Source organism: Dunckerocampus dactyliophorus, chromosome 8, assembly GCF_027744805.1.
Source record: "Dunckerocampus dactyliophorus isolate RoL2022-P2 chromosome 8, RoL_Ddac_1.1, whole genome shotgun sequence".
Taxonomy (NCBI): Eukaryota; Metazoa; Chordata; class Actinopteri; order Syngnathiformes; family Syngnathidae; genus Dunckerocampus; species Dunckerocampus dactyliophorus.
In genome coordinates this window covers 27,398,833-27,419,285 of record NC_072826.1, presented here as the reverse complement: position 1 = coordinate 27,419,285, position 20,453 = coordinate 27,398,833, and the positions used below count along the sequence as shown (strand labels likewise).

At 41.2% G+C, this 20,453-nt stretch overlaps 1 protein-coding gene across 18 annotated transcripts in view; it reads right to left on the bottom strand.

Annotated features, from left to right (window-relative positions):
* The window catches only part of plekha6 (pleckstrin homology domain containing, family A member 6), a 90,179-nt gene that overhangs the window by 34,555 nt on the left and 35,171 nt on the right, over positions 1-20,453 (bottom strand). For 13 of the 18 annotated variants that reach the window (XM_054785965.1, XM_054785964.1, XM_054785966.1 and 10 more), the window contains 5 exons: positions 19,158-19,258; positions 7,079-7,266; positions 5,321-5,863; positions 3,417-3,897; positions 3,082-3,168 (listed from right to left, as the gene is read on the bottom strand). In XM_054785965.1, the coding sequence (XP_054641940.1) occupies positions 3,082-3,168; positions 3,417-3,897; positions 5,321-5,863; positions 7,079-7,266; positions 19,158-19,258 (1,400 nt within the window). The remainder of the gene's footprint in view (positions 1-3,081; positions 3,169-3,416; positions 3,898-5,320; positions 5,864-7,078; positions 7,267-19,157; positions 19,259-20,453) is intronic. The other 5 variants (XM_054785969.1, XM_054785974.1, XM_054785975.1 and 2 more) reach the window with 3 other exon arrangements.

The following is a 20,453-nucleotide window of genomic DNA, read 5'->3' as shown; positions in this document are numbered from 1 at the left end:
TAACATAGGTTTCCGTAACATTCACGTAGGTTTCTATAACTTTCACATAGATTTCCGTAATGTAGATATCCATAACGGAGGTTTCTGTAATGTTTGCGTCGGTTTCTGTAACTTTTGCATACATTTCCGTAGCATAGGTTTGACTAATGTTGATGTAGGTTTCCGTAACATTCACGTAAGTTTCTGTAACTTTCACATAGATTTCCGTAACATTCACGATTTCCATAACGTTTACATAGGTTTTGGTACAGTACGCGTAGGTTTTCGTAATGTTCACGTAAGTTTCTGTAACTTTCACATAGATTTGTGTAATGTAGCTTTCTGTAACGTTCACGTAGGTTTCCGGGAATGATCACGTAGATTTCTGTAGGTTCACGTAAGTTTGTGTAACATTTACGTAGGTTTCCGTATCGTTCATGTAGGTTTATATAATTTTCACGTAGGTTTCCGTAATGTAGGTTTCCGTATCGTTCACATAGGTTTCCGTAACACTCCGTGGTGCATCCACACACACAAAAGCAGTCTCAGAAAGGCAATGAACAATTTACAGTCATGCTGTTGTTATGATAGGCTAGACATTCCATCATAGCTAACATTCATAGCTAAACTTTGCCACATCGCTCTTATTATCTGACAACAAACATAGCTAGTGCGTGTGTTACGTGAGCATAGTTTACATATTAAAAGCAGGAAGAGGGCGGGATATAGTGCCAGCATTAGGGATGTGAACGATAAACCGATGCGACCGGATATCCAGTTTGAGGAGCTAACGACTCTGATTAGCCTTTTAAAAAATGCTGTATCAATATTAATCAGCCATAAATCTCGAGATTAATCGATTGTGGAGACATGTACCAGGTATCACAAGAGAAGCAATCGGTTGACAGTGTCTTATAAACAACGCAAGAGCTTGGGTTTGCCGGCGAAACGTGCCGGCTGCGAGCAAGCTGGCGGCAGCCGGCCGGTGTCATAGCTGGCCGTTCACTCAGCAAGTCTGTGTCTAAACAATAAATACATTTGACATGTTATTCTGTTGGGGCCGCATGGTGGCCTAGCAATTAGCCTGTTGGCCACACAGTCAGGAGATGGCGAAGATCTGGGTCCGAATCTCCGTTGGGCACCTCTGTGTGTCGTTTGCATGTTCTCCCTGTGTGTGCGTGGGTTTTCTCCAGGTACTCTGGTTTCCTCCCACATTCCAAAAACATCCATGTTAGGTTGATTGGCAACTCAAAAATCCATGTGAGAGTGAATGGTTGTTTGTCTATATGTGCCCTGGTCAGCTGGGATAGGCTCCAACATACCGGCAACCCTATTGAGGATAAGCGGCGTACAAGATGGATGGATGTTATTCTGTTGACTTTATTTTGGCCAGTGCCTGACAGCATGCTTGGGGATATGATGTGCTCTTTTACACATTCGAAAATACTGTAAGAATGCCACTTTCATATAATTGATGTCATTATTTTACAATGTAAGATTAACGTCTACACCAACAAACAAAATTAACCGTAGAATTGAATCGTATCGTTTGTACACTGCATAGAATTGTATCAGTCATTCTGCGTATCTAGATTTGACTTGAATCGTCAGTGGTTCCCAAACTTTTTACAGTGGCGTACCCATTCAGACATTTGACTTGAAGCAATGTACCCCCTACTGCTGCACACTTAAAAAACATGAACCATGTTTACATTTCATTACATTAAAATATTAAACATGATTAATTGGTTCATTAATTTTATAGTAAGTAATTCCGGTTCAAAAATTTGTATTGTGCATGCACAAATTTTGATAAAAGTTTTACATGAGTGCTGATAAATAGATAAGATGTCCGACATATCTTCTATTTCAGCCGGATGTTGGATGTTTTGTCCACTTCCAATCGCTATAATTTAAATCTGATCATTAATTTAACACCAAATCGAAAGGTAAAGTAGTATCCAATGTACAAAAATACAGACAAGCAGCGATAAAACCTCATTTTAAGGGGAATCTCCACTCTCTTGTCCTGACTCGCACATACATTGACAGGTTTTTACAGTGCAGTGTACAGTGCATCCATCCATTTTCTATACCGCTTATCCTCATTAGGGTCGCGGGGGTATGCTGGAGCCTATCCCAGCTGACTTCGGGCGACAGGCGGGGTACAACCTGGACTGGTCGTCCGCCAATCGCAGGGCACATATAGACAAACAACCATTCACACTCACATTCATACCTATGGACAATTTTAGAGTCGCCAATAAACCTCACCTTTTTGGAATGTGGGAGGAAGCCGGAGTACCCGGAGAAAACCCATGCGCACACGGGGAGAACATGCAAACTCTACACAGAAATGCCCAAGGGAGAATCAAACCCAGGTCTTCCCGATCTCCAGGCTGTTAGTGTTGGCCAACATGCTAACCACTCAACCACCGTGCGGCCTGTAAATTATAAATTAAACCTTCAAGATTAAACACTCTTAATACACAACAAAATCATGAAACTTACTTATTTATATAACGCACACAGAGCAATGAAGAACTTCATGCCGTGTCTACTTCCTCCTTTCTGCTATGACGGTGCGCTCTGTGCTATGAGGCTTTCAGGTGCGCTCGTAATTGTGAGTCACGTGCCCCCAATGACAATGGGCATATCTAGGGTCTATCACAAGGAGATTTACATCCCTAGCCAGCATACTGGAATGTTGACGACCTCAAGGGAGCTGGAGGAACCTGCTGCAATCAATTCCTTCAAGATGCTTGCATAAGGTAAATATTTTCTTGGTGTGTAACATGTATAAATTCAAGCTAAATTCAACGAAATCAAAATTGTTTGGTTTGGTTTGTTTTGAACCCACACACATTCACACATACACCCAAACTTCATGCAAGGTTGAGCACAGGGTAAGAAAGGGTGTCGTACTACCAGGAAAACAGAGCGTAAGAGTGACGGAAAGTAATGTGAAGGTGGGTAGGACGGAGAAAGGAGCAGCACAAGTCGGAGCTGACATTGGAAGTTTGACATCAAAGAGCATGAAAAGCACGCTAGGGTTTCTGTGTTCTGTGTATGCAAAGCGTTGCAGCACGGTGCAGCACGTACCATTTTACTGTGGATGGAAGGGGATGCAGGGTAGTTGTAGTGGTATAATCCATGACCTATGGACCTCCTATCACCTGGGTAGTCATACTAAAGGAAAGGAAGACCACAAGAAGGAAAGATGGAGGCAAGAATGACATCAAGGTTGTTAGACTGGAGGAGGGTAAGATTCTCACATTAGTCTCTCATTCTTTCTTCCATCTCTTTTTTGGATGACCGTGTGTACCGCAAAGTGCTCTTCTTTCATTTGATTTGGATGTGACTAAAGTTTAAAATGTTCATTCTCCTCGTAAAGCTACATCTTGTTTAGGTCATCTGTGTATTCACCTGTACCTCACCTTTGGCGAGCTGAGTGATCTCCTTAGGTTATAGACCGATGGATCGGCATAGACCATGTCGTCCCTCATCCTTCCCGAAAACCAGTCCAAGCGGGCAGACGGCGATCGAGCCGGTGAGGCAAAGTTGTGTGACACAGGTGAGTAAGCCCCCCCAGAAGACAGCGATGGTGACCTCGGCACAGACCTGGAACGTGGCTGGATGGAAAGCCGTCGCAAAGATTTTTCTACTCCACCGTAGTACTGGGCGCCCCAAGAGTCCCTAGGGGTGGGCGGCTCATACAGCTGGTGAGGCCCATCCCTCAGCGAGCGTCGCTTATCCTCAACAGCCCAGCGGTGGTCATACCCGCCCACAGCGGAGACCGAGCAGATGCTATCAGGTCGCACTCCTGGCGGGTACAGCGGGTATTCCTCCAAATACTGCGAGCCACTCGGGTAGCCGTAGTAGTCCACCCCTTGACTCACTGGGTAGTAACATGACGGACTGGAAGAACAGGAAAATGAAAATTAGATGCATGATGATTGTTTACATCATTGAGTGTATGACTTTGGTGTGTTTGCAAACAGTTGTAAACATAAAATGTGTCAATGCATGCATACATTATGCAGCAGCACTTGAACAGTGAACATGACATTACAATTGCTGTGTGAACAAAGAATGTAGTCCTTCAAAAAGAAGAGCTGATTGCTTCTGTCTGACTTGACAAACTTGAAATGTTTGCCCCCTTCTTGGGTTCTTATTTTTTTGCATGGTTGTCACACTTAAATGTTTCAGATCATCAAACAAATGTAGATGTCAGTCAATGACAACACAACTGAACACAAAGTGCAGTTCTGAAATCCAACTTTTTATTATTAAGGCAGAAAAAAAATCCAAACTTACATGACTCTGTGTGAAAAAACCTCAACCTAAAAATTGGTTGGGCCACCCTTAGCAGCAACAACTGCAATCAAGTGTTTGTGATAAATAGCAATGAGTCTCTTACAGCGCTGTGGAGGAATTTTGGCCCACTCGTCTTTGCAGAATTGTTGTCATTCAGCCACATTGGAGGGTTTTCCAGCATCTCAATATTGAACTTAACATGAACTTACTTCTTGAACTTAACTTGTACTTACTACTTGAACTTTAGGTGAACTTACTACTTGAACTTACTAATTGAACTTTACTTGAATTGTATTTGAACTTTACTTTAACTTAACTCTAACTTACTACTTGAACTTTCACTTTAATGATCTCTCTTCTCCTCCCTTATTGTCTTCTGTGGTCCACCAGTTGGACTTCTGTTTACATTCCAACAAATCGGAGGAAGGCAGCATTTCTGTGCATAGATGTACGCCCACGAACGGTACCTCAGGGACGATAGGTCCAAAAATTTGCAGGGAAATTGGACAAAATTAAGCGCAGTGATACAGTGATAGGTTGAATTTGCATTGTTGCCCCCGCTGAAAGGCGGATGGATGCATTCAAGTGTCTGTCAATGAAGGCTAGACGTTGGGCAACACGCTTGAAATACATTACTGTGGTACTTTTTAATAATAGTATCGTTCAGGAGCTTTAAGTTTGTTGTGTAGCTAAATGATGTCACCAAAATATTAAAAACAATGGCCAGTATGAAGCACAGAAGTATTACACCACTGCAGAGGATGCTCACCATGATCACTCAATAACACCTCGCTGCCAGTGCTCCTCAAAACCCACTGAGGCTGTCTTTGTAAGGCGAGACTATCGTACAGCAAGACAACCGTAAAGAGAGACTACTATCTTTTCAGAGTGAGACTATTGTAAAGCGAGACCTATCTAAGACCACATTACCCCTAGTGAGGACAAGCGGGATAGAAAATGTACCGCACTGCAGTAACGTCAGTGTATTGCAGTATGTTTACAGTACTTCAGAGAGGTTGTGTACCTGTTGATGTCCTCCTGGGACGCCATGCCTCTCCGCTGATTGACCCATTGCTGCAGCTGGGCCATGGAGCTTTTCCTTTGGGCCACCCTCTCTGGGGCAGTCCTGGGAACAAAACCCCTCCTCAGCACGACATTCTGCTGCTGCTCGCTTGCGTCATGTGGTGTTTTGACACGCCCCTCTGCCGGTCTTTGCGGCGCACACGTATTGACGTGACCCTGGGAATGAGGGGTTTGGCTGTTGCAGTTTTGGGGTACGGTTGCGGGAGGACAATGGTTGCTCCAACCGTTTGGGTGGTGGTTTGTTGGACCAGCATGGAGGACAGAGCCAGGTCCTCCGCCTTCATCTTCAGTTTTGCCTCCAACTTCTCTTTGTCTCATGTTGTTTTTCACTGTGTCACGATCGGGGCAAGGACTAGATGGTTGGGCGGGTTCCAAAGTGTCATTCGTGTTTGAGGATTGCCTCTGGGATTTCAGTTCAGTTTTTGGGTCAGGGTCTCTTGTCACCATGGTCTGGGTGAGTTCATCTGCGGTGTCTGCATTTGTTCTGAAAAGAATAACAAAGAACAGAAAATCGTTTTCAAACAAAAACCTTCTTTGAATAAGAAGGAACACCTTCAAATGTGTTCAAATGTGTCCTACATGTGCCCTTTGTGCTGACTTCCACACAGTAAGTCCCTCAGTCACATAAAACAAAACATTTAGGAGTGGTTGTCATGTGACAGTCATGTGACTATCCCAGGATTTGTTTCCCCATAATAGCAGCATCTCAGGAAAGCACCTATGAAGGAGCAAGCTCGTTTCCAAACGCTTATTTTTTGCCATGAATTTGTCATTTTTAAAGCCGTTTTACAATTGCAATGCTTTAATAGCACAATTTAACTCTTATTATTATATTTCTTCCACCAATTCGCAGAAAACAAGCTAGGAAAATATCACTAATGGGCTTTTAGCATTCATATTGCTATGGACAACCTGACATGAAGTATTTGTCACGACAGCAAAAATAGTCATAAGCCACTGGAATAATGTCACAGTTTCAATGAGTTTCAAAATATATCTTCTTTCCTTCAAAAGTACATTTGAGGCACTAAGCAAAAAAGTAATATGTTTCGTGATTGATGAGTATGGATTACACCCATAAAGCATGTGTGTGATTAGGATTTTTGAAGAGGACATCTTTGGTTGCAATTCAACCAAATCACGTTGGTCTATGTTACATTTTGTCAAAAATAAAGTGTTGGAATTTGTTATGGCTAATACGTTCTGAAAAATACAGATTAAAGTATTAAATGGCCAGTATTTGTCATTTGTTTAATTGGAATAAAAATGCCAAAAAAAGCATCTGTGTCTATATCAAATCAAAAAATCTGGTATTGGCCATCACTAAATCCATTTCGCATCAACAATGTAACATACACGCCTGCTCAGTTGAAAAATGGCAAGAATGTACATTTTGCACTGTTGGATCTCAAGGAGGTTCTAAGTAGAGCTTCAAAATTCAAAAAGAAGAAACGGGAGTGAAACATTTTGATCAGGCGTGTATACTTCACATCGCACATCTATGACATCAGTCGGTAGTATTAAAAATTAACAAAGAAATATTAGAAATGTGTTGTACGTGTTTATTTATACTTACTTATACAGTACACCCCCCATCACTGAGCTCTATATTGTATTTCAAATAAATATTCCTCTCTATGAATGTGATTTCATGTCACGTATTGTCACGTAAATAGTGGCATGCGTGCAGCAGCAACACCTCTGCGCTGGACTGACGTTGACCTCTGCCGACTCGTTCATGGCTCGGATCCACTCCTTCTGTTCTTCATGGCTGTCTGTGCTGAAGTAGTACGTTCTGGTTCCGGCGTGCTCCGCCTGCATGCAAAACACAGCAGGAGTTTTGAACTCCCCGTTCTCCTCCTGCTCCTCTTCCTCCTCCAACCACACCTGCGGGTGGAGACACAAGAACAACACAAAAAAAACCTTAGAAAAAAAATCCGTGGACGTTCAGGCATATTTACATTGAAATGTTCATGAATATGCACTTTGAAATAAAGAAATAGACAATAAAAGATCAGCAGACGCACAAAAGATGTGTGTCCATGCAAAGATTCTTCTGCATGCAGATGCTGAAAATGACTATGGAGTGATGAGCAAAACAAATCCAGAATGAGACGTATTTCTTCAAGATGATTTATGATTTATTTGATTTATTTATGATTTATTTGCACAAACACGGCTGTTATATATACTGACATATTCATGACAAGTCATGGTCATCCAAACAAAAGCACTGGCTTGTTTTCTGATCATTCAAAATTCTTTTCAGGTCTATTTCCAAATAGTGTGTTATTACTAACAACAAACTTTGGTAGTAATAACGCACATCACCGATATGATTTTACAGTAAAATGCTTGTTGTTTTTAAAATGACATGCAACATAAAGCAAGGCTAAACGTGCACGACAAGAGATCATGCATTTTTCAAAAATATAAAACTACTATACCTACTTTACTAGAACCCAAACAGGAAACAATGAGGGCTGGCAGAGCTCGGGAGGGGAAGGGGGACGGGGGGGGGGCAAGAAGAGGTAAAGGATTAGGATCACAAGGGTCATGTTTACAATTCTTTAATGATTTGCTTTCAACACCTTCAGCCGTTTGAAGACAAATTATTAAAAAATATACTTAACAATATTGGTGATGATGTTCTAGGTAAGAGCATTCATTATTTGTAGACTTGGAGCTGTTGCTAGTTGATGGTAATTTCTTAAGTCAACCACAAGATGGCGGTAGAGACAAGATGAACAATAACGAAGCAGCCCCTCTTCAATCCAAAGATAAACATAAACATCTTTTAAGCAGAAATATTACACTACTCAACTACTGATCTAATATAACTAATGTAAAAGTTATATTCCACTTTAAATATAAAAATACCTCAAATAAGAAATAGCATTCCTGCTGTATCGCTACACCAACTATGTTTTACTATGGCATTTTGTTTGAGTGGGAAACTGGAGGAGATGTTGGAAACACGCATATTACTATTTTATTGTATTACTTTCCTTCTATTCTAATTGTATTTCATCTAACCTTGCATTAGTCATTCTACTTTAGTGTTGCACCGACTCCTAGTAGTACTAGTACTACTGCAGTACATGCAAAATGTTGCATGTTGTGGTTGTACATGTTGAAATGTAAATGCGTTTTTGTTGTTGTTGTTGAAATGTGTGAAGTTGCAATGATGACAATTTGTCTTTCAGGGATATAAAGTACAATACAGACTCTGTACCCATAATGTAGAGCAATATATCATAATCAGCGCTGACATGTATCAGCGGGAAATGATGTCACTCATAAATAAAGTCGTTTCCTTCCACGGTGGAACACACAAGGCCCGCCCACTGCAGTGTCAGCGACGTGATGCAATTGGCTGACTGACGACATAGAAAGACCCAGCAGTAACTTAGCAACAGAGGCGGGGCTGCGCGCGCGTGTGTGTGTGTGTGTGTGCGTGTGTTTGCGTGTGTGTGTGTGTGTGTGTGTGTGTGTGTGTGTGTCCTTGTGCAGATGATTGTCCTTTGTTCTTTGATTCAGGTAATCCAGAAGGAAGGATGCACCAACAAAGAAGTCAGTCATTGTCACACTCATTTATTGCAACTGTCAGCGCTTGTGCTTTCGAAGCAAAACAACAATAGAATCATACGTTTCCATCTGACACAAGTGCTAAAACACAACCATGGGAAACCAAGAGCAAGGAATCCAAAAATAACACAACTAACTATAAAACTACTAGAGTAATCCATCGTCGATGGCGGTTATTTGGTTCCAGACCCGACTGCGGTAAGTGAATTTCTACTAAGTAGGATTTAATATTAACAAATGGAATATTTTTGTAGTTAGAGCATAGAAAACCTGTTTAGGACTTTCTAAATATGTTTTTTAACATTATTAGAGCCCCGCAGACATGCAATAGTCACTTTTACACTCCTATTATTCTTTGTTTGCACCACATTGCTAATGCGCAGGCTACAGGATCACTGCAGGAACACAAGAGACGGCCGCCACTAGCATCGCATGCTAGTGAGCTAACTAGTTAGCCTACAATTTAGTAATTCTAAACTTAAGAAGACTACATGCACTGTGAAGTTAATGTAATGTAATGCCATTTGTCATCAGTGTAACATTACTGACGCCTAGTGACCACAACAGTACGTATGACTTGTCTTTCAATGTTTTTTGACTAATAATAGGCCATAGTCAACCACAAAACAACAGTCGTCCATCCATCCATCTTCTTTCACTTATCAGAGGTCTGGTCGCGGGGACAGCAGCCTAAGCAGGGAAGCCCAGACTTTCCACTCCCCGGCTACTTCATCCAGCTCCTCCCGGCGGACCCCAAGGAATTCCCAGGCCAGTTGAGAGACATAGTCTCTCCAACGTGTCCTGGGTTTCCCCCAGGGCCTCCTACTGGACGTGCCCTGAACACCTCCCCAGGGAGGCATACGGGAGGCATCCTGACCAGATGCCTGAACCACCTCATCTGGCTCCTCTCAATGCGGAGGAGCAGCGGTTCTACTCCGAGTTTCTCCCGGATTACAGTGCTTCTCACCTTATCTGGGAGAACCCAGCTACCCTACCGAGGAAACTCATTTCGGCAGCTTGTACCCACAATCTTGTCCTTTCGGTCACTACCCAAAGCTCATTACCATAGGTGAGGGTAGGGCCGGTAAATTGAAAGCTTTGCCTTTCAGCTCAGTCCCTTCTTCCCCACAATGGCCCAATGCAGAGTCCACATCACTGTAGACGCCGCACCTATCCACCTGACAATCTCACGTTCCATCCTTCTCTCACTCTTGAGCAAGACCCCAAGGTACTTAAACTCCTCAACTTGGGGCAGAATCTCATAACCCACCCTGACATGGCACTCCTCCGTTTTCCAGGTGAGAGCCATGGACTCGGACTTGGAATTGCTGATTCTCATCCAGGCCACTCCACACTCGGCTGCAAACCGATCCAGTGAGAGTTGATGATCGCGATCCGATGAAGCCAACAGGACCAAATAATCTGCAAAAGGCAGAGACTCAATCCTGCAGCCACCAAACCGGATCCCCTCAACACTCTGGCTGTGCCTAGAAATTCTGTCCATAAAAGTTATGAACAGAATCGGTGACAAAGGGCAGCCCTGGCAGAGTCCAACCCTCACTGGAAACGAGTCCGACTTATTTCCGGCAATGCGGACCAAGCCTTGACACCGGTCATGCAAGGAGCGAACCACCTGAATAAGGTGGTCTGGTAACCCATACTCCCAGAGTACTCCAGAGGACAAAAACCACACTGTTCCTCCTGAATCCAAGATTCAGCTATCTGGCGGATCCTCCTCTCCAGAACCCCAGAATAGACCTTACCAAGAGGCACCACACCCCCGACGTCCACACGATGCTGCAGAGTCATGTCTACCAAGACACCCCACAGCATCCAGGGCCTTAAGGACCTTCAGGAGGATCTCATCGACCCCTGGGACCCTGCCACTGAGGAGTTTCTTGACCACCTCGGCAGATCAAGCTTATATAAAATAAATAAATTACTGAAATTAAATACATAATCTGACCCTCAAGAATATGCCTGTGAATATTCTCATTCATCTAGGTCATTGTATTCTCAGGGCACTAAATCGATTACAACTGGCCTGTTCAGGTTGTCTTAGAAGACGTTTCGTCTCTCAGCCAAGCAGGCTTCGTCAGTTCCCTCAAGAAAGGTCTGCGTCACATTTTTGCTTGGAGATCAAATACTTATTTTACTCAGTCCAATACTGATGTATATATAGAAATAATTTATGTTTGATTCATGTTTTTTTCTGGATTCTTGGTTGATATTCTGCCTCTGTGCATTCAAATAAAGCTAGCTTGAAAACCAGGTCTTTGAAAGTCTTTGAAGTCTTTTCAAGTCTTTGAAAACGTTCAAAATCAGCAGGGGATCAAATATTTCCCTCACTTTAGTTATTTCCCTCACTTGACTGTCTTCACACATATTACCTTCATCATATATCACACATTATGCTTCTCAGCTTTCTTCTTTCCCCATTAAAACATGATAGCAATGTGATATAAAGATGATATAAATGTGATATGAGCACGATCTAAAGGTGGTATACGGATGATAAAAAAGGTGTGATATGAAGGTGTTAAAATGGTGATTATAAGTGTGATATACGTTTGATATAAATATAAATATAATATGAAGGTGTGATATACAGTGGTATGAAAAGTTTGCGTGCCGCTGACAATTACCATCATTTTCACTGAGAAATCATTGGGTTTTTACAAATCTACACATCTACAATTTCATTGTGTGATGTGAAAGTGGTATAAAGATGGTATATAAAGGTGATATAAGTGTGATATAAATATGATTATAAAACTGCTATAAATGTGATATGAACGTGGTATGAACTTGATATAAAGGTGATATAATTGTGATATGAAAGTGGTACATATAAAGATGTGATATAAAGGTGATGTAAGTGTGCTATTAATTAATGTGATATAAATGTGATATAAAGGTGATATAAATGTTATAAGAAAATGGTATAAAGATGTGATATAAAGGTGATATAATTGTGATATAAATGTGATTATAAAAGTCACATAAACGAGCTATAAAGGTGATATAAATGTGATATGAAAGTGGTATAAAGATGTGATATAAAGGTGATATAAGTGTGATATAAATGTGATTATAAAAGTGCTATAAAGGTGGTATAAATGTGATATGAACGTGGTATGAACGTGATATAAAGGTGATATAAAAGTGATGTGCTTGTTTGACATTCTTTGCTGACTGTGTTCCATGACTGAAGGTGCCGACATGCTAAAAGTGTGTAATGTTTTGCAGCCTGTGTGTGTGAACGAGGCATTCCAGCACATAAATCACACCAACACACTTAACATGTAACACACACACACACACTGCATTCCCATATTTGGTGTTTCATGTGTGTGAAAGTTCATCTTCCAGGTTGTGCAAAAGCAGCATGAAAGATAGCAAATGCATTGTTTTGTCCTCACAGCAAGTCTTGTGGCTGTGGACACACCCTGTCTGTCTATCTATCTGTGAGTCCGCCTGCAAGTTGCAGGTCCAACAGGTTTGGACAACTCCAACAAGCGCATGAAAACAACTCTTTGAAGGACCTACTTCCCTGCAGGAGTTCCATGCACTCATTCCGTGCACACAATTCACAAACATTAGAAATATAAAAGTATATACAGTACTGGGATGAAAAGTATCACATATATCCATGCCATCTCTAAAGTACTGTGAAAAAAATACTCAGTCTGTTTTTTTTTTTTACATAGCTGCTCAGCACTGTCCTTAATGATGTGAATTACCATCACATGACCTCATGACACCCCTCACATTTCAGAAAACATCTTCATGACAGTGTATCTTCCCAAGGCACAACACTATAGAAATCAATCTTGGCTGGGACTTAGAGTAGTCCGTGTCCAGCTATATGGTGCAGCAGTATGGATTTACTGAAAATGGCACAACCATGATTGTCTAAATAGTAGCCAACACAAGTGAGTAGCAAGGTCATTGCATCATTGTATCATTATATCTTGTATCATTGTATCATTGCATCATTGTATCATTGTATCTCGTATCATTGTATGATTGCATCATTGTATCATTATATCTTGTATCATTGTATCATTGCATCATTGTATCATTGTATCTTGTATCATTGTATGATTGCATCATTGTATCATTATATCATGTATCATTGTATCATTGCATCATTGTATCATTATATCTTGTATCATTGTATCATTGCACCATTGTATCATTATATCTTGTAACATTGTATCATTGCATCATTGTATCATTATATCTTGTAACATTGTATTTTACATCATTGCATCATTGTATCTTGTATCATTGTGTCAGTGTATCATATCTTGTATCATTGCATCACTGTATCATTATACAACATATCTTGTATCGTTGCATTGTATCTTATATAATTATATCTTGTATCGTTGTATCACTGCATTATTGCATCATTGTATTTTGTATCATTGTATCGTTAGATCTTGTATCACTGTATCATTATATCTTGTATTATTGCATCATTACATCCTGTATCACTGCATAATTATATCTTGTATCGTTGTATCACTGCATTATTGCATCATTGTATCATTGTATCGTTAGATCTTGTATCACTGTATCATTATATCTTGTATTATTGCATCATTACATCCTGTATCACTGCATAATTATATCTTGTATCATTGTATTATTGTATCTTGTATGGTCGTATCATTGTATCTTGTATCATTGTATCATTATATCTTGTATTATTGCATCATTACATCCTGTATCACTGCATAATTATATCTTGTATCATTGTATTATTGTATCTTGTATGGTCATATCATTGTATCTTGTATCATTGTATCATTATATCTTGTGTCATTGTATAGATACTGTAGCTATACCATATACTGTAGATAGTGTGTAGATATACTGTATAATTACTGTGTAGATATACAGTATGGATAAGCAGAGGTAAGTGGAGCAGACAATGCAGCAGGGACATGTTGACATCAAGCCACCAGGAGAACATGCGGTCCTACTTTAGCAAAGCAAAATGTAGGCCGGGTACCAAATATTTCTATTAAAGATGGGCGCTTAAAATATAAGTCCAGTCTGTCAGCAACGGATCAAACTCAGCATTTTGGGCTGAAAACCCCAAGTAGATAAGGACCTTGATCTGGGTCAATGGGAACTACTGGGACCCAACACCGGCAAGAATGACCTCCTTACGCATGACACACAAATATATGAATATTAATGAATGTAGTTTGTCATTAGGACAGTGGATGACACTAAGAATCATCAGTATTTCAAAGCAGTCCTTTTGTAAAAAGTCATTTGGAATCCTTCATCTGCCTTCTCTGCTGCTTTGTCACCACCTGAGGGTTGCAAAACCAATCCCAGTTTACTTTTACTGACAGGCAGGACACACCTGCACCCATCTTCTGTCCATCACAAGCATACTGTATTGCATACTGTACACCGTACGGACAACCTGCACTGCTATGCACATTTACAGTACAATGTTCAATTGACCTGATTGATTGTTTGTGATTGAGTGTGGGAGGAAGAAGGAGTTCAGTGATTTGTGTGCCATTCCGCATTTTCTGCCCCGCAAATTTGCACGCTATTTTTTTTTCTCTCTCAAAATAGGCAGTCTTTTCCGTAGAAAACACATCTCATTCAGCCCAAGTTGGTAATCACTTAAAAACATGTGACCATACAGGTAAAATGGACCAGTGTTAAAAAAGCCCACACTTTGTACGCCTTTATGTCTTTATGCTTCACTGATTATGTTTTTCATCAAGCGTTCAAATGTTGCACTGTGTTCCTTGAGCGCAATAAATCAAAGTATCTAAGCGTACTTAAGCTTTAAATCCGTATTGTTTATTTAGCAGTTAGCCTGTTAGCTTCCGTCACAAGTGAACAATGGCAACTGAAGAGAGAAGGGGAGGGTTCTGGGCTGAATCTAATGTAATGGGGAAAAAAATCTAAAACAGACATTTTTATGGCTGTTATCAATTACTTGCTGACTTTCGCCAGTCGCTGGTAGGCTCAGAAGGTAACCCCTAGAATAACCTGGGATGTATTGTACTCGGCACACAGACAACATGCAAAGTCCACGTCAGGCCTGAGTCAAACCCCGAAGCATTTAGCTGTGAGGCAGCAGTACGAAGCACTCTTCCACTGTGCTGCACATTTCATACCACGTTTGTGTCATTGATGCAAAAATCAATCATCTTTCCATGCTCTATGACAACGCGGCACGGTTGGCTTTTACTTTGAAATGTGAAGTGTTTGATTTCAATAAATTATTTCAGCATCCTGGAAGAATAGAAATTAATTTACCACTTTTTTAACAATTTACATAATTAGACGGTATGTTATTATATCGTATAATGTATATAAATCAAAACAGACTGGTTAAACATTTACAGTAAAATCGTCCTAACTAATGAACATGTCAAGAGCAAGCAGCTTTGGCCTGATGCCACCATAAGAAATAACAATTTAATAATACAAGTATAATATCACAATAGCTTTTGCAGAGACTGACACTACTTCAGATACCTTGTCCAATTCTTTCTATATTTACTTATTTGCAGCTATTTAAAACCCATCACTTGCAGATTTCGCCATTACAGTTGAACACTTTGAAGTGTGCACCCAGTGTGTTTGATCACTGTTAATATTAACAGCCGAGTGCAGTATACAGTACCAAGTGTCCAGTCAGGATTATTGGACCCATGGCAGCCAGTCAAAGCCATGCTAAGTATATTTGTGTATTTGCCCTGGCAGTCCCAGCTGCAGGTGTGTGTGTGTGTGTGTACATAGAGGTTACATGTGCTAGACTTTGCTCCCATGCTGGACATGCAATGAAAGAGTCCACAAAAACAACAGGATGTCCTGAAAAGTGGCGAGAAACAGTGATTGCTGTAAAAGACACGGAACGGAACCAGTGATCAATGAGACAAATGCAGACGGTCGGAGAGATGCGTGTGTGTGTGTGTGTGTGTGTGTGTGCGCGTGTGTGTGTGTGTGTGTGTGTGTGTTTCATGTGATGCTTGACAGGGAAACAAGGCTCCCAATTGGAAAAAGCTTTCCTCAGCACATTCAGGCTTCACTGGGTTCCATCACATTGAGGGAGTCTGTTGTGCTGCTTCTGGAGTTCTATGTATTTTTGAAGGCCAACACTACCGTTGTGACTCTTCTGTATATTAAAAATGATACAAAATCCGTACCTATCTATCTACTCTATTCTCCAAAGCAAAGGGAAGTCAATCAAATGATCTAGCACAGTGGTTCTCAAACTTTGTACAGTTACATAGTCCTTCAGACCTGAAGCCCCTGTACCCGCTACTCCTGCACACTTGAAAAATGTAAACGTTTTTTATATTAATTACCTTGAAATACTGAACATAAAGGGGAAAGTTTAACAATCATGATAAAGCCATATACAAACTACAAAAATACATACAACCAACGATAAAGCCTCATTTTCAGGGGAATCCCCACACATTTTGACAGGTTTCCAATGTGAATGAAATCAAGATACAAAATAATCATTAAAATTACTTATTTGTTCATATAATGCACACGAGGAACTACTTCATGCTCTGTCTCCTTTCTGCTTGTTCTCCTTGTGCCGTGAAGCATTCGGGCGCACTCGTGATTATGAGTGGTTCATTGTTTTTCATTTTTATTCACCTACCCCCTACGACAATCGGTAGAACCTCGGGGGTTTGCGTACCCCACTTTGGGAACCTGGGATCTCACATCATGAGTGTGTGCATGTGCAATCCCCTGCAAGGATGCATCCCACAACCAAGCCAGATGTGCACTGATGTACGACTTCAACACAGTCAGCGTTACTACGTTGGCGCATATTATTTTCAAGGGATGTGTACAACGGCTTTTTCAAATAGTTTTGCAAGAATATCCTGCAAAATTGCTCATGCAAACATTGGCTCAGTATTTGTTGGCAGAGGCCACTCATCTGTGAAGGAAGACCACGCCAGTCTATCATTTCCACTGGTTCTGGTTCCGTGCAGGTGGTGCTAGTAATTCATAGAGTAGTACCTGAAATGGAGCAATTTGGCATGAAGCCACTTGGACATGGCAGGTGAGGTGGTGGATACTTTCCTGTCACTATGCAGCAACTATGGATATTCATTCCACAATATTGTAGTTATTATTATTAGTTATTATTATTATAATATTGTAGTGTTTTGGGTCAACAATTTACAAACAATTCTGTCAGTCACTAAATCACTGACTACGGTTAAATACTAGGGATGCGCCGATCGGGGTTTTATGCTGCTTATTGCGATACCAATCATCCCTGAGTGAGATCGGTCAATAGCGATACCGATCACATGGATTAACTGTATATTTATTTATGATGAGTGCTATTGGCCAGGGCTGCCTTAGACGATTCCAAAGGCCCCTGGTAAATACGTAATCATTAAAAAATAAACTTTTGGGCAGATAATTTTTTAGTTTGGCTTCCGCCACGAGATCGGGCCGATCCGGTTGCCATATCACGTTCGTAACTCTGAGCCACACTCCAACATGGTAGGTGCTGTAATGCGCCTCAAAGCTGGCTGCCACTCGACTCGCGCCACCCGCAAGAAGAAGAAAACACAACACCACCATGCAGACATGTTGGACATCGGATATTCGGCTCCGTAGTTACAGCGGTAGTTCCCTCTCACTGCTGTGTCATGGTGTCGGGAGCTCGCACGGGAAGTGCTGCTCTAACCACCGGTTGCAAATAATTGGGACACTACTAGACATGTTGAAAAACCTTGGAAACGCGTCTGCTACGGAGCATGAATGGAAGCTAGCGGGGTTCGCTTAGTTAACTAGTGCAGCTGTGTGGCTGGATGAGTATATTGGATGAGTATATTTTCAACGTGTTGTGTTTTACTGCTTTAATGTAAGGACCATTTTACAATGCCCACTGATGACGTGCAGGTTCTCAACACACCCAACACGATAATGGCCTTCAAAATAAGAGCGCTCTTTGTCACATTTGTCTAACTGTGTAAACAAAATAAGGGTGTCATTAAAATATCTTACATTAATAACGCGTTTGGAATGACATCTGTGGCTACATCTTTCTTAATCACAAGCACGGGCATTACACGGGCATTGTTGAAGACTTTGTAGCAATATGTGCTGAGGCTGACACCCCATTAGAAAAGTTAGCTAAGCTACATCCATTTCTCAATGGCTGGACAAAATGGGCCAATGATGTATTGCATCAATAAATGGAAGGATTTTTGCATTTTATTCACTAACCCAAATAGCACACACTCTATGCTGGTCGAATAAGTGGAAAAGGTAAAAAACTGAATTCTAAAAAAAATAAAATGGATAAAATGGAATTTGGGAAATAATAAAACGGATTTCATAGGGCTCAAAGAGAGTTTGTTAAAAAATTTTCATATATTCTAAATCACACCACAAATCAATCTATACCCATGTAAAATGATTAGTCCTACCCTAAAAGTATTGTGCACGCCCATTTTTTCCAATTTTATCTTACATCAGATGGACTTTTATTGGATTAGGGACCTGATTCACAGAGGTTTGTTACAAAAGCCAAACAATATTGCTGGTCATGCTGTGTGATGAAAAAGTAAATTCAGCAGTACATTGGTTGCATTATTTTTAATGCTTTGAAGAGCTATTTTCATAACCATATTCAATTATTATTACTGAAAAAGCAAACAAACCAAAAAAATCGGATCGGATTGGAAGGCGAAACATGTGGATTGGGACATCCCCACTTATCAGTGGCTGATCGATCGGAGCATCCCTATTAAATACACATGCCTATACCCAAAAGTGACGGTATATGACGGTTATGTCAACACTGCAGTGAGACCGAGGCTCCCATTAGCGGATTCCCAAGGGGCTCATTAGGAGTCATAAATAACACCATGTGACTCAGCCATGAAGTCAGTATCTATTTGCCCATCGCAACCACATCAGCACCCTTCTTTTAACCAAACAACAACCTCACACATCTGTGAAAAGATGTACTCGTACATGCTTGTACTTTGAAATATTACATTGGATTTCCATCTTTACATTAGGATCATATACTGCAGAAAACAATTTGTTGATGATCAGTGTATATGATACACAGACAATCAACGCAGATGCATAATATAGAAAACGATATAGATCCATTGGCAGCGTCTGTGCTTTGCTGGGATGTTACTGACCTTAAAGGTAAACTTGCGGGTGATGTTATCCGAAGGCTGCACTCCTCCAATCCGGAAACTGAGCAGAGGCAAACTCCCTAGCACAGTGTCCTCCTTCTCATCTGTGAAGAAGAAAAGCAAAGTGTGAAAAAGATCTCCGAAGCTCCAAAGGAACAGGACTGGATGCTGATGGAAGGATTGCACAAGAAGATCAGCAGTCGAACAGTGGGAGCTTCCAGAAACAGGACGCTTTTCCCATGGCGACAGCTTCCTAGAATAGCTAACTATTATTGTCCGAGGGTCCCTGTGATAAGCGCTTGTGATGGCTCCCACACATCGCAATCCAGTGGTGGTAAAGGAGAAGGAAAGCACTCATGTTGGATGAATAATGAATGGCAGCATCAACATTTTAGCAGTTTGAAAAAAAGGGAGAGAGTCTTCTGTGTTTCCTACCTGCTATTTCCTCAACGTATATCTCTGCATCGCCCTGCTGCCGACTGCTGTGTGTGTGTGTGTCTGTGTGTGTGTGTGTTTGGGTAGTGAGGAGGAGATAGAGAGAGGGAAATGAGGGTAGAGTGTGTGTGCAAGAGAGAGAGAGAGAGATCTAAGGGAGGGGGAAGGGCTTGTGCAATCATAAAATATACTGATCTCTGCACTGTTTGTGCACGCGCATGTGTGTGTGCGTGTGTTCGTACATGCGTGTGTGCGATAATGATCAGCCTGTGTGAGTCAGTGCAGCAGGAATTTGGGCCCCCGGCCAGCTTTACCTGTTGCTGGGCCGCACCAATTCAACATGGGTACACGTGAGTGCAAGAGCGACGTGGGACGGCAGGTAGGAAGACACACCTTGCCCTCTTTCTTCCTGGTCTCTCCCAGACCTTTTCCATCAATGATTGACATGGGTATGGGGATGGAAGCCGTGACTGCTCTAAACAATAAAAGTGATGACTGTTGTAAAGTTAAAACATGAGCTCGGTGCACAGCCTTCTGACAAACAGAGAAAATGACTCATAAAAAAATACTGTTAGTCTTTTGGAAAAAGCATTCAAAGCACCTGACCCACTTACCGTATTTTCCGGACTACAAGTCGCATTTTTTTCATGGTTTGACTGGTCCTGCGACTTGTACACCAGAGCAACTTATTACATTTTTTTCCACACTGACAGCCGCGTGAGGGCGCTCGAGGCTTGTGTGCCAGTACCTGCTACTCCTATCACTCCTGTGCCACTGAAAATTTACAATGTAAACATCAACTTATAAAGACAAATGAGGCCATGTCGACACGAATACAGATATTTTAAAACCGCATATCTTTCT